The sequence below is a fragment of the Poecilia latipinna genome, unplaced genomic scaffold, assembly GCF_001443285.1.
Source record: "Poecilia latipinna isolate Pla-1442-1.1 unplaced genomic scaffold, P_latipinna-1.0 Scaffold1398, whole genome shotgun sequence".
In the NCBI taxonomy this organism is placed as follows: Eukaryota; Metazoa; Chordata; class Actinopteri; order Cyprinodontiformes; family Poeciliidae; genus Poecilia; species Poecilia latipinna.
Genome location: NW_015114014.1, coordinates 19,155 through 43,808, shown reverse-complemented (window position 1 = coordinate 43,808; position 24,654 = coordinate 19,155). Strand labels below are relative to the sequence as shown.

The 24,654-nt window shown below is 38.3% G+C and overlaps 1 protein-coding gene and 1 long non-coding RNA gene across 3 annotated transcripts in view; one reads left to right on the top strand and one right to left on the bottom strand.

Annotated features, from left to right (window-relative positions):
• Positions 1-8,839, bottom strand: part of LOC106962316 (uncharacterized) — a 33,986-nt gene extending 25,147 nt beyond the window's left edge. The window contains exon 1 of the long non-coding RNA XR_001427955.1: positions 7,301-8,839. This is a non-coding gene — a long non-coding RNA (uncharacterized LOC106962316). The remainder of the gene's footprint in view (positions 1-7,300) is intronic.
• Positions 1-24,654, top strand: part of LOC106962315 (kin of IRRE-like protein 1) — a 118,214-nt gene that overhangs the window by 81,303 nt on the left and 12,257 nt on the right. For both annotated transcript variants that reach the window (XM_015056664.1, XM_015056663.1), the window contains exons 5-13: positions 4,396-4,546; positions 6,002-6,107; positions 8,848-8,996; positions 10,270-10,397; positions 10,995-11,121; positions 16,139-16,239; positions 20,631-20,847; positions 22,019-22,126; positions 23,772-23,899. In XM_015056664.1, coding sequence (XP_014912150.1) covers positions 4,396-4,546; positions 6,002-6,107; positions 8,848-8,996; positions 10,270-10,397; positions 10,995-11,121; positions 16,139-16,239; positions 20,631-20,847; positions 22,019-22,126; positions 23,772-23,899 — 1,215 coding nt within the window. The remainder of the gene's footprint in view (positions 1-4,395; positions 4,547-6,001; positions 6,108-8,847; positions 8,997-10,269; positions 10,398-10,994; positions 11,122-16,138; positions 16,240-20,630; positions 20,848-22,018; positions 22,127-23,771; positions 23,900-24,654) is intronic.

Below are 24,654 nucleotides of genomic sequence, written 5' to 3'. Positions count from 1 at the left end.
AGTGTCAAGTCTTTTAGCCTCTTCAAACACCTCGGCTTCTGCCCAAACTTGAAAAAGGCTTGCTCCCATCAAAGAGACGCAGGAACAACTCATCTCAGTGTCATCTTTTTATTTCTCTTTTCTTTTGTCTTTAAATCACTTCACTTTTCAATACAAGACCACCATGATTTGTTTGAGTGGTCAGAGTAGACACACCAAGCAGGTTGAAAACCTACAAACAAATGAACCAAAATTACTTGCAGATTATAGTGAACAAAATAAATTTCCAAACAATATTAATTTACCATTAAGTTATCAGTGAATAAACAAACAAACACATTCCATAAACAAGACTGATTAGGTTTTCTGAATGCAGGTTAAATGGTTTGATGTTCAGTCCCTACCAGTGGCGTCTCTGTGGAAATTTGGAGCCGAGTTCTTTGTCTGAAGGGATGATTCAGAACACAGGTGTGCCGAGTTACTTTATAGGTTTCTGATGGGCCTGAGAAGGGATGGGTGCGCTTGATTTCTGGTGAGGCGCGTGCCAGTTGGGTGGAGATGGTAATGCACTCACATATACACCATTTGCTGTTTTAACTTGACAATAAGAAAATCTTAAATTAAACCAACCTACCCTCTTCAGGACCAATACAGTCAAACAATGCAGGATGATGTCAAACGTTTCACTCCTATCGCTTGTTTTCACAATCATTTCAGTGTGAATGATGACCCTACACTCTTACTTTTGACTAAATAAGGTTCTAGTACAACAATTATTACATCTAAATAAGGAAATTGACTAAAACATACAAAACAGCAGTAGAGAACATGAGGAGGTTTCTTCTGATATTCAGACTTCAATCCTAATGGAGTTACACTTGTTGGAGAGAAGAGTTGCACCTTCTTTTTGAAGATTTTTCTTTTTGCAAATCCCCAAAACAAGGTAATATGTGTTAGAAAGGCATCAAGTTTTATCTCAAAAATGCTACACTCTGGATAATTTGGGTATAACAGATGCTAATATGAACTGAAAGGTTAATAAATGTTGAGTTAAACATCCAATAATAAGTTTCTTCAGCCAACTGTATTTGAAAATGTGAACTCTTTGTTATATACATCAGACAGCTATTGAATGTATATAAAGCAACTTTTCCATGGTAACCTGTTAACAGCCTTACGGTGAATCTGGTTGGTGAATAACAGCTGCTAGTTGTTTAAGATCAGCAAAATATGGCCAATAATCTCTTGCAAAAACTGCCAAGAATGGAAAACCTGAAATTTTAATAAAATGTAATGTTCTTTATTTTTGTAGTTAAACAGCTGATTGTATTTTTGTCACAGAGTCTGAATGTGTCACCCATAACCTCAAGTCATAAACTCACATAAACATAGTAGCATCAGCCAAAGGATCTGTTGTTTTTAAATTGCTGAATTATTTTTAAACCAAAGAGAAAAAGCCATGGGATTAGAAAAAATCTCCCTTCTTTCCATGTGCCTGATTTTGTGCTTTCATCTTCGACATATGAAGAACAGAAAACTTTGAGTAGTTTCCAGGCAACAAAGGAAAGCTAATTGTGTATCAAACCACAGTAGATAGTCGACAATATCAAAATCTGAAAAAAAGGGACAAAATATATGAAAAGTAAAACCATATTAAATCATATTTCATTTGTCATTAGCCACCACTTGTCTAATTATTTCTAACGAGGCTGAGAAAGGTAGAAATTAAAAAGCTGGTAGATGTAGATGAAAAAAGCAGGAAGAAGCAGCATTAATTATTTATTTGGTTATGATGAATTTATGAAGCATTCAGAATCAGTTACAGTTGCAGAAATTAACTCCGGCACAGAAGGTTGCAAAAGGACACAACCAGCTGCAATTCACTCCTGGGTAAATATTTCAACTATTCTTTTTCTTAAACATTTGCTCTGCAGAGACCTGCTCCATACCTGCTGCTGGTTACATGGATGGATGTTAGTTTCATCACACTCTTTAATACAGAAGCTATTCAGCATACAAAACATTCAAAAAGATTTTATATTTTTCATAAAGTCAATCATGAGATAATGAAATTATGAACAGCTCAACACAAGTATTCATCCACATGTCAATGAAAATATGTTTGCTTTTTTAAACTACATGCAAATATCTTCACTGTTGTTTATAAGTGCACATAAACACATGTGCACTTAGGTTATGGCATTTTGTGCCATAACCTTAGGTGGATATTGTATTTGATAGATATAAGAAAAGCTGTTTTCACAGACTAAAACATGGCATATCAGAAGCTCAAATATGAATTTTCTTGTTTGCTGTTGTTGTTTTGCTCAGCTATAGGTGAAGGTTGTCTGCAATATTTACATGTTTACTTTTAAACGCCGAAGGGGCTTCTGCAGCTCACTGTGCCTCAGGCTGAGTGGAAATGATTCAGGTGTAGAACATGGCAGGTATTTGACTATATAAACACGGAGCAGAAGTGTTGCTAACATAAGTAAATTAAACCATAAGAAATAATGAATATGAAATATCTATCAATGACTTAAGGCTTAAGTTATTGGTTTCAGTAAAATATGCCAGTGGCTCCGTCCAGGAAAAGTTTTACAAATATCTCAAGCAATACTAGATGTTTAATTGGGAGAATAATCAAAACAAAGTCCATGTAGTTAATGTAAAAAAGCTACATTTATGTTATAATAAGAAATATCCAACTCAGGTGTATTCTATAGTGCTGAAATGTTGCAACAAATGTCATCTCAAGGCACTTTACAAAAAAAACTGATTCAATTCAATCATAAATACATTTCATTATTTGTATATTATAGTCAGATTTTATTTATCTAAAGCTAAAATTAGATATTTCCTCTGAAAACATCCAGATGCAGGAACTTATTTGATTGATTATTCATCCATAATCAGAAAACAGTGTTAAAATAATAACTAAATAAACAAAGTTATTGCAAAATCACAAGCAAATTACCAAAAAGCTGAATATTTTTGCAAAAACTAAACATGGATGTGTACATAAAGAAACCTCTTCCTCTTTACCAAGTCACTGCTCTTTGATTCTGTGAAGTTACAGAGCAAAAAACATGCCAAACACTTGTTGCCCTGTACATATGTAACTTGCTTGTAGAGCAACTTGAAAGACCCAAAGATCCAAGCCATGTTTTATTGACCCTGTAAAGCTGAGACCGCCTTCAAAACGCTCGCAGAGACACTTCTGGACAACCCAGGAGCTGCTCAGGTCGACACCTCGTGCACTCTGATATTTTGCACTCTTTCTCCCGCAGTCAGACTCCACGGGATCCTGTTCTCTCTCCCGATCACGTGAAATCATGCCTGCAAGCCTCGCGCTCACATATGTTCACTCATGTTTTATTATGCACACAGAATCAACATCAAACACTCACACTCCAACACAGATGTTTTTACATCTCTCTCAGACAGTTTTATCCCCCTTCCACACACACATGTGGTCATGCATATTTCATCCTGCTCCTGTGTTGCACCGTTACTGACCGCTCATTCATATTCAGAGTCAGCTAGTAACTAGTTACATTTACTCAGATACATTTACCTGAGTAGCTTTTTGGAACAGATTTACTTTTAGGAGTATTTTTACTGCGCTGCCCTTTTTAATTTTTCTTGAGTAATTTTATTATGAAGTATTTTTACTCTTACTTGAGCAAAATGTCTGGATTTTCTACCCACTGAATGAAAAACAAATGTTTTAATCAAAAATCCACCAGACAGACACAAACACCTGCAGTTTTTGTTCAAACTTCAGAAGTTTTATATTGAAAGAAACTGATTTGGAAAAATGTTTCTTTAGCCTGATTTTGTTATTTTGTAATTATGTTATTTATACATAATTATCATTTTGGTCTTTAAAATATCAACATTTCCACATAACTTTATATTTTGGTCCAGCTGATGAGGTAATCTTTAAATATTAAATGATTAATATTTTGATTGTTAATCAGTGGTTGAGTCGCCTTTTTACCAAATAATTTCTTACTCTTGCTTTATTAATTTTGTGGACGGCTACTTTGACTTTTACTTCAGTAAAAATATGTTGAAGTAGTGCTACTCTAATTTTTGGGTACTCTGTCCACCTCTGTTCATGTTACTCCATCAGTAACTCGACAGATTTGGGAGCTGTATTCACAAAGACAAAACCTTCTTGTTTCAACAGATGGGTTGATTCAGGCAAAAAAAAAGAGAAAAAATCTGTTTTTTCTTCTCTCTGTAAAGTATTTTTTATTATTTGCCTTTTCTACTTGACCTAATTTATAACTTTTCCTTCACTTTTTCTTGATTTTGTCTCTTGCCGTCTCCCTTTTCCCCCCATCATTTTTCATCCTTCTCCTGCACTGTTCTCATTCTTCACCTTTCTGACTTTTCTTCGTCAAACAGGAGGTGCTGCCAGACAGGAAGAGAGTGACGAGCCGGAGCTATCTCCCCATCACTCCAGTTGACACCGACAGCGGCAGCAATTTCACCTGTGTGGCCAGCAATCCAGCAGTGCCAATGGGCAAACGAGCCACTGTCACTCTCAACGTCCACCGTACGTTGCTGCTCTCCTCTGTTGTTGAGAGTTAAAGGACCCAGTCAGCTGGACGAAAACGAAAAACAAAGCAAAGCAGCTGTAATGATAATTTTTAAGACTGCCATTAAGCTCTATTTTTTAATAGAAATGTATTTCTTATAAGCTCCACATTTTTTTAGGCATCTTACAATCCCAACTTGTGCTAAAATCATTTATTTTATCATAAAAAAAGAGTCCTTGAAAAGGTCTGAGCATCACGCAGGCTTTGAGCTGTAAAAGCTTGATTATTTTTTTGTGTAGTTGATTAAAAATAACTTGGTGATAACATTTGGATTTTTTTTTTTTTTACATTCACTCAACTAATTATGCAGGTTTTGGAAATAGCCATATCCACAAGGGCACAATTATTTTAACCCATAAAGACTTAGAAGATCCTCTTTTATTGTGATTGCAAGATCTCACACTGGACAATTATGAAAATACAACCTTATTTAGAGTAGGGTAGTAGTTTTTATAATGGTTATTGGGTTATTAGCCAGTTATTAGTAGAATTATTGAAAGTCCTAACAGTTCACTATATATCTAAAGCAATTATTAAAGATGTAATTTTTAATATATTCTGAAAGTGTCGATGAATTTATTCATTTATTTTGCGACAAAAGTGAATATGTAACTAGATGGTTCAAAATCAGAAGTCAAGGAAATAGTTATGCCTTTTAAAGAAGGATATTTTGTTAAACTTGTTTCTAGATAAAATATAGTTACAGCCTAGTAGATGAAGTACATTAATGCCCAATTAAATCTAAAATATGTCTTATTTAAAATTATTGCTAAACAAACTCTGATGTACGCTTTAGTGCATCGACCCACCCTAAAAACACTTATAACTACCTATTTTAATAACTGAAACATCAAATATACCTTAATATGAATTAATAAGCACAATAGAAACATTACTACAGAAGCTAATATTTACAGTCTTCCTTATTTTTGCTCTTGGGGGTTCAGCCAATCAGCGCCAAGGAAATTGTGCAGCTTCTAGATTGAATGTTTTGCAAATGCCAGCCAATAGCAGGTCAAACAGCAATGTGCTTCTTGACAAGTTGCATTTCCTTTTTAATATTTTAAAAATGTGCTACAAAAATAAACGTGAATAACTTGGATTTACATTCCACAGAAAAATCTGAAGAGTAGGGCGTCCACTGTATCCATAAGCAATCAAACATATTATTTCAGGAAGTAATTTTACCGTAATATTTTGAAAAGCAGTAAAATTTAGAGTGAACTATATGTTGTGTAGCTAGACACCAACGTGTTAAATACGTCTCAGGAATTCAGCATTTTTTATGTTAAACTTGTTGGCTTGTTTGACTTCAGTTCAGGTCCTCATTGATTTATGCAAAGGAAATAAGAGATTCACTCTGTCAATTTCTGCTTACAACAGACTCTGCATCTGTATCTCCCCCTGTGCAGACCCTCCCACTGTGACCTTGTCCATCGAACCTCGCTCTGTCCTGGAGGGAGAAAGAGTCACATTCACCTGCCAGGCCACCGCCAACCCGCCCATCATGGGCTACAGGTCTGATTGATGACAACTCTCATGTTTGCACAGATGGTGAAATGAAAATTCAAGCGATTACCCTGGGGAAATACTAAAGTTAGACAGTGCCACTGACCCCGTAAGGAAGCCTCTATTATTAAAAGAAGAAGAAGCTGTGCTACTGACCTGATGCCGTGAAAGCAAATTTGCATTATTGTCAGTGATTGCAAAACTAAAAGAAAATATATGAATGTACAAACAGAACATGTAAAACGTATCCTAAGTGACTGGTTTTTGAAATTTTTTTTTTAAATACAGTGCTGTGAAGAATATTAACTGACATTAAAAACAATGTTAATATCAGTTAAAAATAAATGCAGTTTTAAAATATTGGAATATTAATGGAAAAAAGGCTTTCCAAATTAACATGGTCATATGTGGAAAGTAATTGCCCTCTTAAACCTAACAACTGGTTGTGCTGTCCAACAACCGCCGTCAGGAGGTTGTGTTATCTTATATTTTATAACTTTGGAAGAATTTACGCCTGCTATTTATGCTTTAATTCATGCATATTGGAAGGTTTTGATTGTGAACAGCCTTCAAAGTCATATATCGAAATTGACATGACGCAAGCCTTGCCTCCAGGCGAAAGTAGAGCAAAACTATGACAGCGTTATAATGGCATAGTGGAACTCAATGCGTTTACATTCCAGTCCGGTAGGTGGCAGTAAATACACCTGAAGTTTGTTTGCCATCCCGCAATAAAATACAAAAGAAGAACTCAATACATTACCCCAGATATTTTTTGAGTCATTTTTGTCTTATTAGCCAACACTGAGAAAAATCGACAGGCAAGAAAATTCCCCAAGGAGTTCTACATCAGGTCTGTAAGGTTATTTGCGGAAAACAACGGAGAAATAAATGACAAAGCAAAGTCTTTGGCAGCCAGAGGAAGAATGAGGGCCATAGTGTAAAAGCTAACACTTGACGCATTTTGCACGTACAAAAGAGGTGAGTAATGACAGAAATAATATCTGCTGGTGACACTCGGTCTTCACAAATTGCTTAAAAATAAATATTAGCATAAAAATGTGCTTAAATGTAAATAACAGTTGCTGTGTTATTTACTGGCATAGAGCTACTATTGGAATGCACACTTAAAATCAAGCATCACTTATTGATCTTTGATTTGACTATCAATAAGTGACAAAAATCGGATGTTTATGATTTACCTTTCTGCAGACGAACGTGGTAGTTTCCGTTGATCACAGTGAATTGAACTGGACATTAGGTGGCTGCAGGCCTTGATCCATTTCTTGCATTATTCCAGGCTACGTTTGTGTTTTGGAAGTGCAATAAATTATATTCCACTCTCTAAACGGCTGTCGGAGTTGCATGTTCCCCACTGGCAACATTTAACCATGATTTCCTATTATTATTTTCCTCGAAATCTCTCTGACCGCAGCGCCTTGGCGATAACTAACCCCGGGAATGTTGAGGGAAGTTCAGTTCCTCCTGATAATGGGCGTGCACTTCCGGACAAATTGCAACCGCGATTAGTCAGTTGCTGACAAACACCCTTGAATAATTGATAGGTGGCTTCCTACCGTATCAATTGGATTTGGGTCTGGAGTTTAACTGGGTCACTCCGAAATTGTCGTTTTGTTCCTTTTTGGTTTTGTAACCCTTTACAGATTAATAAACATCAATAATCTTCACATTTTTTTGCATGTTTTATTCTTTCTTTAGATGGGGGTGCAATGTGCTGCTTTGAGACCGTTAAGCCTACTTCATGTTGTCACACTGGTTCTGTTTGAGTGTTTGTTTGTTTTTTAATTCTACAGATGATGTAGTCACTAGGGTAGATAAATTAGTTTCTCCACATTAGGGCAGATTGGTTTGAATAGCCTCTTGCCCTCATCTATGACATCCTTATTTGGAATCTAAATTGTTGAATTTAGACTGACTGAAATATGTTTGACTTGAAACATTTAAGTGTAGCAAAATGACAAATCTATAAGGGGCAAATACTTTTTCACAGCACCCTATTTGTTCAGCAAATTTTACCAGCCTTTGGAAACAATTCCTAAAAATATCCTTCCCTCTGCCAACCACTGCAGCCTAGAGGTCTAAATGAACTCATATCTGCATTTGGCTTTAATTGTAGCTCAAGATATGAGGAAGGTTTTGATGTTGGTGGTCCTGCAGTGCAACATTAGCAGCCTGATCGGATGATCAATGCCAATGGGTTTCCTTTCATCTACTCCAATCTGCTCGTGTTCACTCTGAGGAGCTGCTCCTGAATTGTAATTTCTGCTTAGAGAACAAAATTTGTGAAACTATTGAACATTTTGTGTAGCCGAATGGAGAGTTTTATCGTAAGCGACATCTCCGAAGTACTGAAAGTGCAAAAAATAAGGCTGAGGTCTGAAACTCTATCAGAGAGGGTCCTGATGTGGGAACACTGCCAGGTACTTAGGCGCAGAGCCTACAGAATGCGCATTAAAATGTCATTCTGTGGAGAATGTGCAATATGGTGATATGATTTTCAGCTAGATATTTGGCAAGCAACCATATGGATTTCAGAAATTATTCTAATTTATTGCAGAGTTTCCCTTGAGCATGAGAATCGAGTCATATTTTCTTTTATATTCATACAGTGAAAATCCCACATTAAGATCCTCACACAGCTTCTGAAATTCCCTGCAGGCAGCCCGACTTAGTAATGATTTGCAGCCGTGTGAAACGTGTTAAAGGGTGTTGTGTTTTTCTCCGCCAGGTGGGCTAAAGGTGGCGTGCTGCTGGAGGGGGCCAGGGAAAGTGTGTTTGTCACCACAGCAGATCATTCATTCTTTACTGAGCCCGTGTCGTGTCAGGTGTTCAACGCAGTGGGAAGCACCAACGTCAGCATCCTCGTGGACGTGCACTGTGAGTCAATAGTAAACACTCGTGTGCTGAGGAGGACAATAAAGCTGCGTCTCACATAAGAAATCAAGTTATAGCTTCGGTTTTACTTAAAAAAATAAAAGGCTTAATGAAGTTGCTGACAAACCATATGATATTTGTAGTTATGTGGTGTAATTCTGATGACCCTCGTATTAAGTGACAAAAGAGTTCATCTAAAATAATTGGTTTAAAGCTTTTAAGTCTCGTTCAAAACATTTCATAAGCTAATTCCAGAAGCCTTATCAATTCTAATTATAACTTTTATGTGTATCTGAGGTGATTTTAATGATTTTAATGAAGGAGCACTTCTGGTTTGTCCAAGATTCAACCATGTAACTGTAGACTTAGGGCTGACTCACAGCGGTCTGTTTAGTCTACTTTAATTGAACTCTAGTTTGTCTAGAAAGTTTGGTCCGTTTGGGGAGGTGTGAATGCGCAATTGAACTCTGATGCGGACCAAATAAGCAAACTCTGGTCCGCCTAAAAATCTAGCTGTCGGTTTCGGTTAAAGTGAATTCTGGTGCAGAGCGAATGCATCTGTGGATGCAAGTGGACCAGAAACTGCTCCGAAATCAGGAAGTGAAGTTTAGTGCAGGACATTCTGAGTAAATATATCCAAAACTAACATGACAGTTTAGCACTAGCGGAAGAAATAGATTGTGGTCTTTTGCCAATAATGAAATAGAACTTCTACAATCGCTAAAATCTGACAGCACTTCACTTTTATTTAGATTTTGCAAGGAAGGAAGTTGCGCTCAGTGTCTTCTTCAGTAGTTATTGGTGCAGCACCATTACAGTTTCATTTGACACAGTGCAGTGGAAATGTAACAAATGTTGCAGTTTTGGTCCCTAATCAAATTGAGTCTACTGTACTGTAGTCTTCCTCCTTATCCATAGATCTTGTCATTGTTCTCATATAGCTCAGTCTTTGTTTCGTCTGATGATAAACCCTTTCCCCACAAAGTATATGGCTTGTCTTTGCATTCAGGTGAAAATTTTATTAAGTTGCTGTGTGATCTTTACACTCCTGAAGAAAGAGCAGTTAAATTCATCCCTAAAAGCCTCAATTTCATATTATAATTTCAATTTTGACAGTATTTAGCTTCATGAACACTGTGCATCTTTTCAAAATAAAGAAGAAACAGTATTTAATTTTCTTTATTGTTAAGAGTTTGTAGTCAGTTGATGATAATTAAGCTTGCTTTTCTTTTGAGAATGTAACCCTTTTTTGTCGTTTGTTTTCTTTTTTCTTTAGTTGGTCCAATTCTGGTGGTGGAGCCCAGACCAGTAACAGTGGATGTGTACTCAGATGTTACTTTGAACTGCAAGTGGGCTGGAAACCCTCCTCTTACCCTCACTTGGACTAAAAAGGGCTCCAGCATGGTAAGAGCACAGCATGGAAAAAAAGCCTCAATAACTGCACATCAACAGAATGTATACATTTATATTATTTATGTCCCCCCACAACTTCCAAATGGGACGAAATACACTAAACTTACCAAAACCTATAGTCACAGCGATAACTAATATAATGAAAATGGTAAGGGAGGTAGAAAAAAACAATCTCCAAAGCTTTTTGTTTGAGACTTAAAGCTAAGAGAGGCATCTTAGGGCCACCAAGTCTCTATAGAGGGAATCTATTTCAGTGCTTTTGCACACATCCCCAGCAGGAGTTCCAATAATTCTGGAAGGTACTGAAGAATTTGGCTTCACTGCGCATTAAGGAGGCAGATTTCTGAAGTGTTTGCTCACTTAAAGGACTTACTATTAGTTCTGAGACTTCTAAATCTTTAATTCATGCCCCAACCATTTAAGAAAAGGCTTGGGGAAAAAACCTAATGGAGCCTGCTGAGTGAATCAACATGTTTTATGAATTAAACATAGATCCTCCTCCTTCCATACTCCTTCTCTTTATTGTTCCCTTCCTGAATATCTTTACATCACAACCAGCTGTCTTGTTCTTTATTTATGTGTTTCCAGGTTCTCAGCAACAACAACCAGCTGCATTTGAAGTCAGTGAGCCAGGCCGATGCAGGCCAGTATGTCTGCAAGGCCATCGTGCCGCGCATCGGAGTGGGAGAGATCGAGGTTACGCTTACTGTCAACGGTCAGTTCATATCTGCACACGCTGCTATTTATAGTCATGCTGATATTAGCAGAAACATGGAGGGTGTAAAACAGATCTACCCTCACGGAGCTGAATTTTGAACATGTGCCAAGCTGGAAAGATGAATAATTAAACCACTTAGACCTCCATGATCTCTGTTTGGTGTCGTTATGTTATTCTCAATATATTATTTTTCATATGCCTGTGTTGCTTAGTTCACATTTGGTCAACTTTTAAATTTTTAAGATGTTTTCCAAAACATTTTTTCATACATAATTGTCAAAACCTGAATGACAGCAGTGGACACCTCCGCTTCATGGTTCAGTACTCATGGACTCATCTTGGACAGATTTTATTTGTTTTTGTAGAGCATAACTTAAAATTATTTGACAGCATATGTATTTGAAAAAAAATGCAGCTTGAGAAGCTAAATACCAATGTGCAATGCTACTTGACAAGCTAAAGCAGCAATCCAGTATTTTAATTCATTTTCCTTGGGACTATTTGGTTTTAAGCCTAAGAGCGAAGATAAGAAAGACTGTAAATATTAGCATCTGTTCAGATGTTTTTATGTTGTTTCCTTCAATAGTTCTTGATGCAGCGCCCCCGCAGGCAAGATAGTGAACTGGTTGCTCAAACCATTTGGTTTGTTTGACAGTGCAGTGTGAAAGTGAACCTCACCATCTGAAAATGTAACAAATAATGCAGTTTTGGTTCCAAATAGAACCCAGTCTACCAGACTATCAGTTGTGAAAACATCAAAAGATAATAAAAGTGCAAGGCAACGAATTTTTAGCTCTTAAATTAAATGCAGGTCAAACAGTGGTTTGGGTGGCAGAGCAGGTTGGCTGCAGACCTGGAGGCTTTCAGTTCAAACCCCACTCCCTTCCTTCCCAGGGACAATCAAGGGGGCAGGAAGGGCATCCAGTAAAACACGTCTGCCAATTCAGAGCGCATGCAGCTGTGGAATGAATGAGGCTGTGGGGCAAAAGGACAACAACAAATTATGTTTGTTTTAAATGATGCAGGAGGGGTTCCAGATCTGACTTTATTTCAGATGTGTACGAGTGACTATAAAATCTAAAAGTCCAGTGCCTCAAAGAAATATTCATACAGGTTAAGCTTTGTGGTTGTAAAGTATAAAAATGTCACTCTTATGCTGTAGGCTACCACAGAGTAGATGACATGGTTCTCTAAATTTTTAACAAATTTTAAAAAGTTAGTATGACAAGAATTGAGCACTGTCATTCTGAGACACTCACCACCCAGTCTTGAGTTGGAGTTATTTTTCAAAGAAGAATGAGCAAAAATCTTGAGACGTGCAGAGCTAGTGGAGATACTCTTACAAAAAAAAAAACACAGTTTTAATTCCACCAAAACTCAGAGGATTGAATACAAAGTAAGCAGCACTTGTCATATTTTCATTTGTAATCAGACATTTAATATCTCCTTCTGTGTTGTGCAGATTTAATTGAGGAACCTATTTGTAAAGTCTACAGATGATTATTTGGTGATTTTCTGCAGTTCTGACAGGTGAAGGCAACAATTTTGCTGCGCACAGTATTAAATGTGAATAGGTTCTGTTGACGTTGCCTAACCTGTTCCTCTGCAACGCTGGTCCAAACTGACAAAATACAATAAATATTTCCTCCAGCCCAATATTTTGCAGAAGCCAGTATTTTAATATCAGCTAGCTTCATGATTAAACTTATTTGAAACTACAAAACCTAATCCCCCAATTAAAAAAGACTTAAAGATGACCTGTGTTTCTTTGAACATATTAGGAAAGGTCTATGGGTTATACAAAATATGTTCATTACATTTTTTGCCCAAAATCTTTCTTGAATAACAAGATTTTAGCTTACTGAGTTCTGCATGTTTTGAGCTACTTTCAGAATGAGCTGTTCAAGGACCTCCTGTCACTTTAAATCCACATAAGCTGCTGCTAGCCACGCCCCACACCTCAACGTTTACACTCGTATGTGAAAATGGCTGCTAACGGATGTGCAGTTTTACAGCTGTACATCTTTGAAAAGCAGAAGTAGAGCCTCCTGCACAAACAAGAATGCAGCAAGTAGTTCTTAGGTAGTAAGTCAACAACAAAACATTTGTCTTTTCCAGCAGCCATTGTACGGTGGTAAAACCAGCTGACTAAATGCCCTGCAGTTCTGCTGGGGTTGCTAGGTGAGAGGGGCAGTGCCAGCTGATTTGTGACGTTACATATGGAACACCAAAAAACTTCTTGCCAAAAAACATCTGGATGTCCTAGAAGCAAATGGAAGTACAAAAATATGCAAAATATTAATTTTGCACAGTAGGTCCCTTTTAATATGAACAGAAACATCACAATATCCACTTCCTTTTAGTGATCACACAAATCCGGCTGCATCCTCTAAGAGGAGTTATTCATACTTTAGCAGAGAGAAGTCACTGCATATAACATCAGCCGGCCCGGCACAGCTAACCATGTGCGACAGCTTTTGCTGGGTCAAGACTGCAGTTGACACTTGGTTAAACACTGCCCTGCCACAGATACTCATGAGCTTAGCTTCGGATTTATATCTCAGCTTTGGATTTCCCCTGCTGGTTTCACAGCTGCTTTACTGTTTTGTATCAAGCTTGATCGGATCATATCGGGCTTTAATTGTGTGCCCCCCCGCAGCAGCCGAGTCACGTCCTTGTAACTTTTATTTAGTCTTGTCTCATCACAGAACAGGAGACTGTGTCACAGTCACTGCATTCACACTGTTTTATTCAGGTTGACAGAGAGCGACAGCGCTGCTGTAAGCAGATTTTATGTGACTTTGCTCAAAGTGTCGGTAAAACCAACAAATTACACAATCTTGCCTCTGCTGGAGTTTCATAAGTTGCTTTTGAAATAATAAACATTTTTGTGGAATAATCAGACTTAAAGGATTCTGAATTTATGTCCCAGATTGTGGAGAAAAGAAAAATGTCTGAACAGGTTTTTTTTTTTTTTTTTTTCTGACAACTTGCTGCCGTAAACGTTCAGTGATTATTCCTTCACATTCAGTTAACAATGCTCTGACACTTCGAATGCAGGGGGTTCTCTGACATGATACTGACTGTTATGTTAGCACCATTTACCAAATGTAAGAGATGTGAAAGGCCCGAGGCAGCTTGAATGTGCAAAAAGGGAAAAAAAAATGTTTAGCAAAGTCTGCTACACTTATTTGATCCAAAACATTGGAGGTAAAAGTCTTACAGGTGAGCATTTCAGATCTGTTTCCCAGCAGATGTTTCAACTTTACGGGTAGAATAAGCTCAGAAGAACTGATGAGATGCATTTCCTGAAGAATAATCATTCTGCACAAGTGGATTGCAGCTCTTTTTTGTATGTCCTTGCTTGTTGGCTGACTGAGTAATTCAATAGCAAGGGCCATGCCAGAACAGTGTCACTTTAAAGGATTTACTCAAGAGAGATGAAGACGTTGTAGAAGACAAAAGTTGGTACATTTTGATAGAATCATCTGGAGTCTTTCTGCTGAAAGCTACTGAGATTGAGATACAAATGGGGATTCTGTCTCAGGAAATCCATTTCCTAAGCAAAATAAGGAAATCCCAGATTTCTACCTATGGAAAATGTTAAGAAATATGAGGTAAAGGAGGTAAGGAGATGGGGATGAGGAAGGGATGTTAGGGGAGATCTGGGTGATGTATGAAAGATTATTGGTGGAAGCATAGAGATGCAGGATAAAGTTAAAGATGAGAGAGGAAGGAATAAGGTCTGGTGAATAAGGTCTGTATCAATGAGGGAGGTGTGTTTGAGAGAGGATGGAGGTTGGGATGAAGAAAGGGGGGGAATGAGGACTGAGGTAAGTGGAGATGAGTAACAACAGAGATGGATATGGGGACTGAAGGGAATTAGGTAAGGGATATGAGTTAATGGGCCGGGATACTTGGGAGGCAGACTCGATGCAGACGTCCACCAGACACCACATGGTCTACCGTGTACGCGTAGTCTGTGTCACAGTAAACTGCTTGATGGAAAACAGTGTCAAATTGTTTTGTATGCAACACCGAGCTCATAGGGTACAGAGTATAGGGTGGTACAGGAGTGGATTCTCCTGTCCCATCAAACTCTCAGAAAAAATATTTATTCAATCCCGATCCTGGGAAAGAGTAAAAACACAAAATTTCTGTCCCATCCCTCTCCGGTAAAATGACTCCCGCTCTTTTCTCGCTCTGATTGTTTTTCTTCATTTATTCTTTCAACACTATATTTTATCAGGTCATACTCCTGTAAAATGAGTCTACTTTAATCTTCATCTAGTTACAGCGAACTATCAAAATTGCCACAGTCATGTAATATCCAATATCCAGCATGTTTTTCCATAATAAGCTCAGGAACATATCTATGTTGGAACAAAAGTGAATCTGGATTGAACATTTCCCAGCAAAACTGAAACTTTGGTGAGAACCTCATGTTGCCAGCAGCGTCTGGCACCATCCACCTGACCTCTCCCACCAGAAGTCGAGAAGAGACTGGAGGCGTATCAGCTCAGTCATTCATGGTTTGATGTTTGATCCTCATTGCTCTTCTTCTTTGAATCCCAGCAGAGTGCAGCCAGCGGCAGCACTGTGGGCTTCTGGGTCATGTAGTTCTTTTAAGCGTAGGCTAGGTTAAGAAAACAAAAAAAATGGCGGCACCTGTCATGGCAATTTTGTCTGTTGTATCGTTCCCCTTCCCGTCTGCTCCCTTTTTATCCTGACCATCAAAATCACGTGATTAACAAACAGTAAAATTGAATCCTATCCTGCGGGAATCTAGAAAAAATGTCAGCCTGAAGTCGAGCAACCAGTCTCAAGAGCGAATAGCGTGACTGCCGCTCTCTGCAGCCGTGACAAGTGTGCGGCGGCTGCCCACACACATCAGATTTTGACTCTAGCATGCTACTCTTTCTTTCTCCATTATGCTTTTGAATGTGATTTAACCTCGGAGCACCTCAGGTGTGTATGAGTAATCCCCTTTTCTGCCTTGTCGTGTCTCTCCCAGGCCCCCCCATCATCTCCAGTGATCCAGTTCAGTACGCTGTCAGAGGTGAAAAAGGAGGGATCAAGTGTTACATCGCCAGCACCCCCCCACCTGATAAGATTGTAAGTCCGTCCTCTGAAGCTGTAATCTTCTCTAGAGTTGCTTGACCTCTTGTGATTGCATCTCCCTCACAGGGAATCCTGATCAAAGCTCCCAGCTCACCTGGAAAACACTCTCTCTCTTTAGCTTGTGTCACTCGGGGTAAAAGACAAGATGGAGGCGACACTGTTCTCCAAGAGTGTCACTAATATGTGAGAACAAGCTGTTTCTCCTCTGTAGAGGGAGGTGGGACTCATGAAAACAGCTGCTGAGGTGTGTGTTTGAAGTCAAAGAGGATCAGACTGAAGCCAATGCAGCAGAGAAAATTAGAACAATTCAGATACAGATTCCAAAATGTTTCATTTTTAAGTGACATCGGATGAGAGCTTTCAGCCTAAAATCATCAAGTGGAGAAAATTGTTTTAACATTAAAAAAAAAAATCTTGACATCTAATTTGCAGCTTTGCAATAAATGATAACCAATTTTCCACAAATCTTTCTTCCTTTTCTTTGCCAGTAGCCCAATGCTGAAAGTAATGACCTCTACAGATGTAGTTGGTCATTTGGAACGCTTTTTAAGCAGTAACGCCTCAGTAAGTGCCGCTGCAGCATTAAGGGAGGCTAAAGTAATTTAATTAATGGAAAACAGAGTAGCTGCAGTAAGCACTAAAGGGCACCAGGTGGCAAATGTGAGTGGTCATTACAAAATAGCTGGTTGGTCCACATCCTCTGCCAACTGGAAGCAGAATTGTGTCATTTCCATAATCTACTTTTGAACTTTTGCAAAATGGAATTTATAGCCACTAATTAGAGTAGATTTTGTTTAGAAATGTACATTTAGATGATATTCACTCCAAGAAATGGATTGCACTCTGTATAGCAATTGTAAAAAGCAACTTTCTCCAGTTTGATGTTTGCATCCTTTGTACCCACATTTCACTGATTAGAAAGCCCACCTTTATTGTAATAACTTCAGAGTATTCATAGCTTTTCATACTTTCTTTTTAAAACCTTTCATTCAGGTAGATTTTTAGAAAAATGTGCCTGAGGAATATAAGCAACTTTACACATCATTTTCTCTAGATGTTTGGACCAATCTAGTGTCTGCAACTTCAGTGACCAGAGAAACAGAAGGAGAAATGACCAAAGCTCTGCACTTTGCTCCATTTTCTGCCCCCTCTGCATATGGCTCATTTCTGCACTGGAACTCCAAAGCAAACTGTAGACTCAGACACGCCAACCAAAGTTAAGCAGCTAAACTTCCATCTGTTTTTGGTGTCCGCTTGCCATTGTCCTCTCTTCAGCAGCCCTAAACATCGCAGATGCAGAAGTGATCATGGAGAGGGTGGAAAGTATTTCCTAACAGAGGTTTCCAAATGTTTTATCACTAAATGATGTGGATGGTTTCATTTCACCCCTGCAAAATTGTGAAAAACAGTAAAATGATCCATCCAGGCTTTTGGTTTCAGTCGCAGGATGATAACGTTATACTTCCACATCTCAAAGACAATCAGACAATGTCTGTGATTAACAAAATTATTTGCTAAAATATCAAATATAAAAGAGCATATCAAGTTTGCCGTATCTTTGGTCCCTGCTTTGTGTTTCTGTGTTTCCCTTTTTCTCCCCTGTCTGCATGTGACAAACAGCGTCTTAAAGAATCCAATGTAATTTGTTCTGCTGCTGCCAGACTTTGTCTACCTAGGCAAACCGTATTATCACAGAGAGGCGATATTTGCTTGGTTTAGCCATTTTTGGAGCAGATCTTCCTTTGTGTGCTGATTGAGAATTAGATGTCGTTGCAAATTCTGAATTGCAGAGATCTTGCTAAGCAGATAGCTTTGTAAATTTTCCCCCACAGCATTATAGACAAAACACAATAAGTGTTTTGTCTATAACACTTATTAATCTAAACATATACATATATAAACATATACATGTTTATATATGTTTATGTTTATATAAACATAAACGTTTATGTTTATATCTACAACATAAACGATGTAGATATCAGATACGTCATGGCAACATTTATCAATAAAAGAAGAATGACCAATACAGCGTTGCACTATGAAATAGTTTATGTTCTGAGATCCACTTGAATGCAGGAAGCTGACATTTAAACGGGGTTTGAAAACGAGCTCTGAAAGAGATCAGTGACGCTGCTGACCTGACAGCCTCGGCCGGATCCCTTCAGAGTTTAGGAACTTTGATTCTCTGTTAGCTCTCGTTTTTGGCTGGAAGAATTTACAGCTCTCTGCCGGAGGACGACAGTCTTCCTGCTGAAGACTGGGTTACCAAAAGGTCAGATGCATAAGAGGTTGATGCCAGAAAGTCAAAGGTTCAAAGTGGTATTTTGAAAACATTTTTAAATATTAATGGGAAGTGTTGCAAAAAGATATGCCCCTGGAGTTAGGATTTCTTCACGCTTAGTTTTCAATAAAAGTCTGTTTGCTGAGTTTTGTACATTTGGAGCTGATAAAGTGAATTTCAGCTTGAGACATGTGAAATAGTTCGACTTAATAAGGCAACTGCATTTTTTTATTATCCTCTGACTGCAGACTTCTCATAAAAAATAGATTAATTGTGATCCAGGTTGTCACATTTTTCTCAACTCAGTATGTCGGATGAGGCTGCATGGATTAAGAGGTATAGATAAATGATGACTAGATGTGTTGTGTTCTTCTAAACAGCTGGCAATGCGTCAAATATTCTGTGCCTACTTCCAATAATTAATGTGAATGCTTCCGGTAGAAGTTTTGTGAGGGTAATAGGAAATAAAACTCCTTGAAAAAACTGTTTATACAGCCTGAACTTCTCCAAATTTACTCACTAATCTTCTCAAACAAACCTCTGAGGCCTTCAGGGAGGGGAAGGATTTATACTGAGATCAAATTACACACAGGAGAAGTCTTTACTTTCCCTAAGAAGTAACATCTCAAAGCAACAAGTTGTTCAGGATTTATTTTGTGGTATCTAATTAAATGAGTTGAATACAAATACAAGCCACAGTTTTAGCTTTCATTTGTTAGAAAAACATGTTTTTCTGTTACTTAAAATCCCAAAATAAATCCAGTAAGGTTCTGAAAGTAGCTCAGGCGTAAGTATTCATTGTTTAATTTTGATGTATTACACAAAGGGTATGATTGAAAGGAGTGCCTCTCACATTGGCTTCTTGGAAATTTGTAATTAAATTTCCCTTCAATTTTTCAGAATAAAAATGGATTAAGCCAGGGTTTGTTTTTTGTTTTTGTTTTTTCATTTCTACCTTTTCCTGGAAATCACTGGAAGCAATGCTCGATAAAACTACAATTTATTCTGAACTGAATGTTTTATAAGATCCTGGCAGTGTAATATGTTATTGAAACCTTCGAGAGGAAAAATAGAGGAATCTTTAGCCGTAACAAAAAGAAGCAACAAAGGGAAAAAAGAATAAATCCATTATTTCAGTTTGACGTCTAGAATGAGTGAAGAGGGCTGTGGGGGAGCAATAAATTGAAATCAGAGGAAGAGGGATTGAGGGAGAGTAAAATTTTGTACCTTTCAGCGTCAATTATCCAATTGTGCAGTGCCGACGTGACAGAAATCAGAGCTTTTAGAGCGATTCAGCCCACTGCTGCACTGCCAGCGAGCCCAGAGCGTATAATGCGATACGACATCATAGTCCAGGCTTAATGCAGAGACACGGGGACTCATAAAATATGGAGTGCGGTGCTGTGTGCGTGCTTGTGCACGTGTGCAATGAGGCAATGACAGACTCAGAAACAGCAAAAAAACAAAAAATAAAAATAAAACAGACCCAGACAGAAGCGATGCAACATAATTATTGTTAGAAAGAGAGATTTAGAGGAGTCGGCAGTACAGACAGACAAAAGGACGCATTAGATAAAACTGTCAAGAAATAAAAGCGAAATATTGGCGGGATTTTGGATTTGTAACTCAATGAGTCATTTTTTATTTTTTTTCCAACATCATTTAAAAGGAACATAAGCCTAAAATATGGCTGGATGCATATTTGATGTTGTAGTGCTCCATATTTAATATGCTGGAAATTCCTCCTTGGCACATTTTAAGTGGCAAAACCTGCTTGAGATTTGAACACCCATGTACACCTGCTTCAGCGTGTTATCTGCCTTCTGATTCCTTCATGAGGAATTCATTCCCTTTCCACTTCCTGAATTTGCAACATGAGAATTAGGTGCAATTAACCTTCATCAACACCAACATAACCAGTTTTTTAATATTTATTCTTGACCATGTCTTTCTAGATGTGATTTTTTTTTTTTTTTTGTAGTTATCAATTCTGGGATGAAGTGAAATTAGCATGATTGTTATCCTCTTCGAAGGAGCTGTGTTCAAACTGTAGATGTTTTTGTGTCCCAATCTGAAGTCGGTTTGGTTTTGTTTTCCACAGGTTTGGGCGTGGAAGGAGAATGTTTGGGAGAAGGAAAAAGGCACTCTGATGGAGCGGTACACGGTGGAGCAGAGCAAACCCCAGTCCCAAGGTGGCGCCGTCCTCTCCACCCTGACCATCAACAACGTCATGGAGTCTGACTTTCACTCTCCGTACAACTGCACCGCCTGGAACTCATTTGGACCTGGAACCATGATCATTACCCTGGAGGAGAAAGGTATGCTGGATCCTAACAGTGCTTGCTTACATAAACAGAATTAAAACCTCTTTTCAATCATCAGGATGTCCACGATTCACTGAATCGCAGAATTTTTTAAAAACTTGATTTCCCTGTATCTGTTACTACTTTAGCACTGCATGCTTAGTACTTGTGTGTTTTGGTTTTGAGTTTCATATCTGCACCAGAATGTTTTCTAGCAATCTGCAGAATTTTACCTCAGTTTTCTGCCATGTTCTCTTACATGCACTCAAATTCAATCTGTTTTTAACTGGTAAATTTGAGATTATCATAAGAGGGCTCTAAATCCTGAGGTTGATGTTTGATTTTGTTTGTAGGCATTTAAATGTCCACTATGAACCCTTTGCACAATTTTGAGATGTGTGCACACCTGGCTGCAATAACTGAGATTACATGTGGTGGCATTAAAAAAGACAAAAGACTTGGACATAAAATATACAACCTAGTTTTAAAGTATTTTACATTAGGTAGAAACAAATACTGGCATTGAAAATCTAATTGTTCATAATATTTGATCATAATTGCACAAAAATGTGAGTTCAAATTAAAGTAGACTAGTTCCACTCTAATATTCTATCAATGTTGGATAGAAAACGTTGACAGAATATTAAAATGTTCCATCAGAGATTTGTTGACTTTTCTGTTTTTATCAAAGATTAAGACTGATGTGATAAAGAAAATAATAAAAACTTTAGTTTTAACCAGTTCCCTTTTGAAACAGATGAAGTTGTGTGACTCAGACGGACCACTGCGTGTTCCTCGTCTTTTCTTGGTGGCTGTTTTGTTATGAAATCTCAGATCTTACATTATATTGGAGAAAATGGTTTCTCCATGCTCTGTCAGTCTGATCCTGCTCTTATTCTCTGCGCCGCTGCATTCCACAGGCTTTAGAAAATCTACCAAAACATCTCAGAGAGCGACAGAGTTTTGGATTTTTTCTTTACACACGTCCACTGAAAGCGTTTTCATCCCCTTGTCTGACGAGCTCGCCTTATCAACATAACCAGCCCTCAGAGATTCAGCTTTGAGCGAGGACACAAAAAAGGATTTTCCCTTAAAACTGAGCAGCATCCTCGTTAAGTTTTTGTGCAGCAGCGAAGCCGCAGCTGTCCCTCAACCCCCGACCTTCTTCTGCTTGTGTTCGTTTCAGATATTGTTCCAGTGGGAATTATCGCCGCTAGTACAGTGGGCTCCTCCATTCTGCTGCTTGTGATTCTGCTGGCACTCGCCTTCTTCTTCTACCGCCAACGCAAAGGCAGTGAGTTGAAAACTGTGTTTTTTTTTTTTATGTTTGTTTATGGACATGCTCACACTTACTCTGCCTGTTAGTCTGTCTTTCATCAACAACCCCTGCTCTGTCATTTTTATGTTACACGAAGTTAATGACATATGCCAGCAGCACAGCATTTTATTCAAATGAGATTAATGAATATTCATGCTATATGGCAATCGGCCTTAAATCGCCCACTTTATGTTTTCATTTCCTTTTGCTGACATTGACTTGCTTGATATTCTCTTGCCTCTTGCACACGCAGGATAAAGTGGCAACATAAATAAGAGCTCTGAAACAAAAGCCTTTAAAGGTGAATGGCATTTAAATCATGAATTTCTATATGTGTTATTTCTATAGCCAGCGGCAATCCAATTAGTAATTATGAGCACACACCACGCTTCGTCAAACCAGAGATCTAAAAGCCCTGTTGTGGCTTTCAGATGTTTAATTTCGAGCTGCTTCACCGGAAATAAAGAAACAGGAAAAGACGTTGAAGGTGACTGGCAGAGTCCCCAGAGGGATTTTCAGGGGATAAAAGTACATACTCTGGTTCAGAGCTGATAAACACGGCTACAGAAGAGATATCGTTCAGAAAGAGAAACTCAAACAAACATTGTCGTCTCTGCAGATAAACAGTCTCCTGTTTGTTGTCTGCGATGGAGCGCGAGACTTCACAGATGGGAATCTTTTCTTTTAAGGTTTCTGCCAGCGGAAGGGAGTTGCTCATGTTGGCAAACACTGAGTGTTCACTTGTGTAGACTTGTAAAGTGCAGTTCTTCAAAAATAACGAAACAATATTAAACCAATGGAGATTTTTTTAAACAAAATGTGATGCTTAGTTTGTAATTAGCAAAGAAAACGTATAATTCGGAATAGAAATATTCCATTTCAGCCTGTGTTTTTCTTTTGAGTGGCCCTAGATCCAGTATTTGCCATTTTGTTCAAACCTACTTCCATTTCCATAAACAAACCATGTCATATCCATGTATTTAAAGCTGTAGTATGTAACTTTAAGAAGTTTTTTGCATATTTGTTAAAACTGTCAATATATTCAGACAGTGTAACATGAGACAGATAATCTGTGAAAAGATCGATCTCCTCCACTTCCTAAATGAACTGCTATCGTCATCTGACCAAAAATGACCAATCAGAGCCAGGAGGAGGGGCTTAGTGCTGTCAATCAACCTGATGTACTCACTGCTCAATGTGCTAATGATGGAGAAACAAACCGCTGTTATAAATGGGCATGCTAACCAGCATTAGCATTCACAACAGACTCAGGAAGATGCTGCAGCATAGCAGACAGCCATGTGGAGTGGAGTGGATGATTGACAGCGCTAAGACCCTCCTCCTGGGTCTGATTGGTTGTTTCCAGTTAGCACTGGAAGCACTGGGGCGGAGGAGCTCGATTTTTTTCACAGATGCCAAACAAAAATGTAAAAAAAAAAAAAAAAAAATTATATAAAAGTTACATACTGCAGCTTTAACTGTTGTGTGTAAGTAAATTTTTTTCATAGTTAAGAATTTTGATGCATTTTAACAGATATATTCCAAAATAAATATGATTCAGTTTTGGGTTGTATTACTTCTTTTACATTGCACCATATTGTGAAAATTGTTTTTTTCCCAGGTCACCGAGGTGTCACACTCGGTAAACCAGACATCAAGGTAGAAACAGTCAACAAAGAGACCCACAGCCTGGAGGAGGAGGCAGCCAACGTCTCTACAGCAACCAGAATGGTCAAGGCCATGTACTCCGTAAGTAGACTCCCATCTGAGTCACCGGGGGCGGCGGAGAGGAGGCGTACGGGTCATTGGCCTTAAATGTACAAATACACAGACAGTCGGGGCGACAAGGCAGGAGGGGCTCACACACACGCACACACACACACACACACACACACACACACACACACATGTTTGCATGGCTATCTTTGTGGGGACTTTCCATTGACTTCCATTCATTTCTACAGCCTAAACCACCTTTACCCTTTTCCTAACCCCAACCATCACATACCTAACCCTAACCAAAACTCAATTCATACCTTAGCCCTAACTCTGACCCCTGACCCAAAAACAGGGTTTCCTCTTGTGGGGACCAGGCTCCGGTCCCCACAAGGAGCAATTGGTCCCCACAACGTAGTATGTCAGGAAAATCGTCCCCACAAGGTATTACAAACAAATAAACGCACGCACGCACCAAGGAAAAACTGAAAGCAAAAATAATCTTAAATGTCACACAAGGATAAGTATTTCTTTGAACCCCCATTCAAAGAAATTGCATACTAATATTCACACTAATAATAAATAAACAAACTTTAATGTATTTCTAGGAGATTTTACCACTGCAAGGTTCTGCATAATCGGGAAGTGGAAGGAAAATTCATGGCTTCACGTTTTGTATCAAGAAAAATCTGAAAATGCGGCATGCATTTTTATGTAACCTCTTTGCAGTTCCACATTTTTCAGGAAGTGTTTGTCGAAAACGTCTTTACCAGGATTTCACATCTACA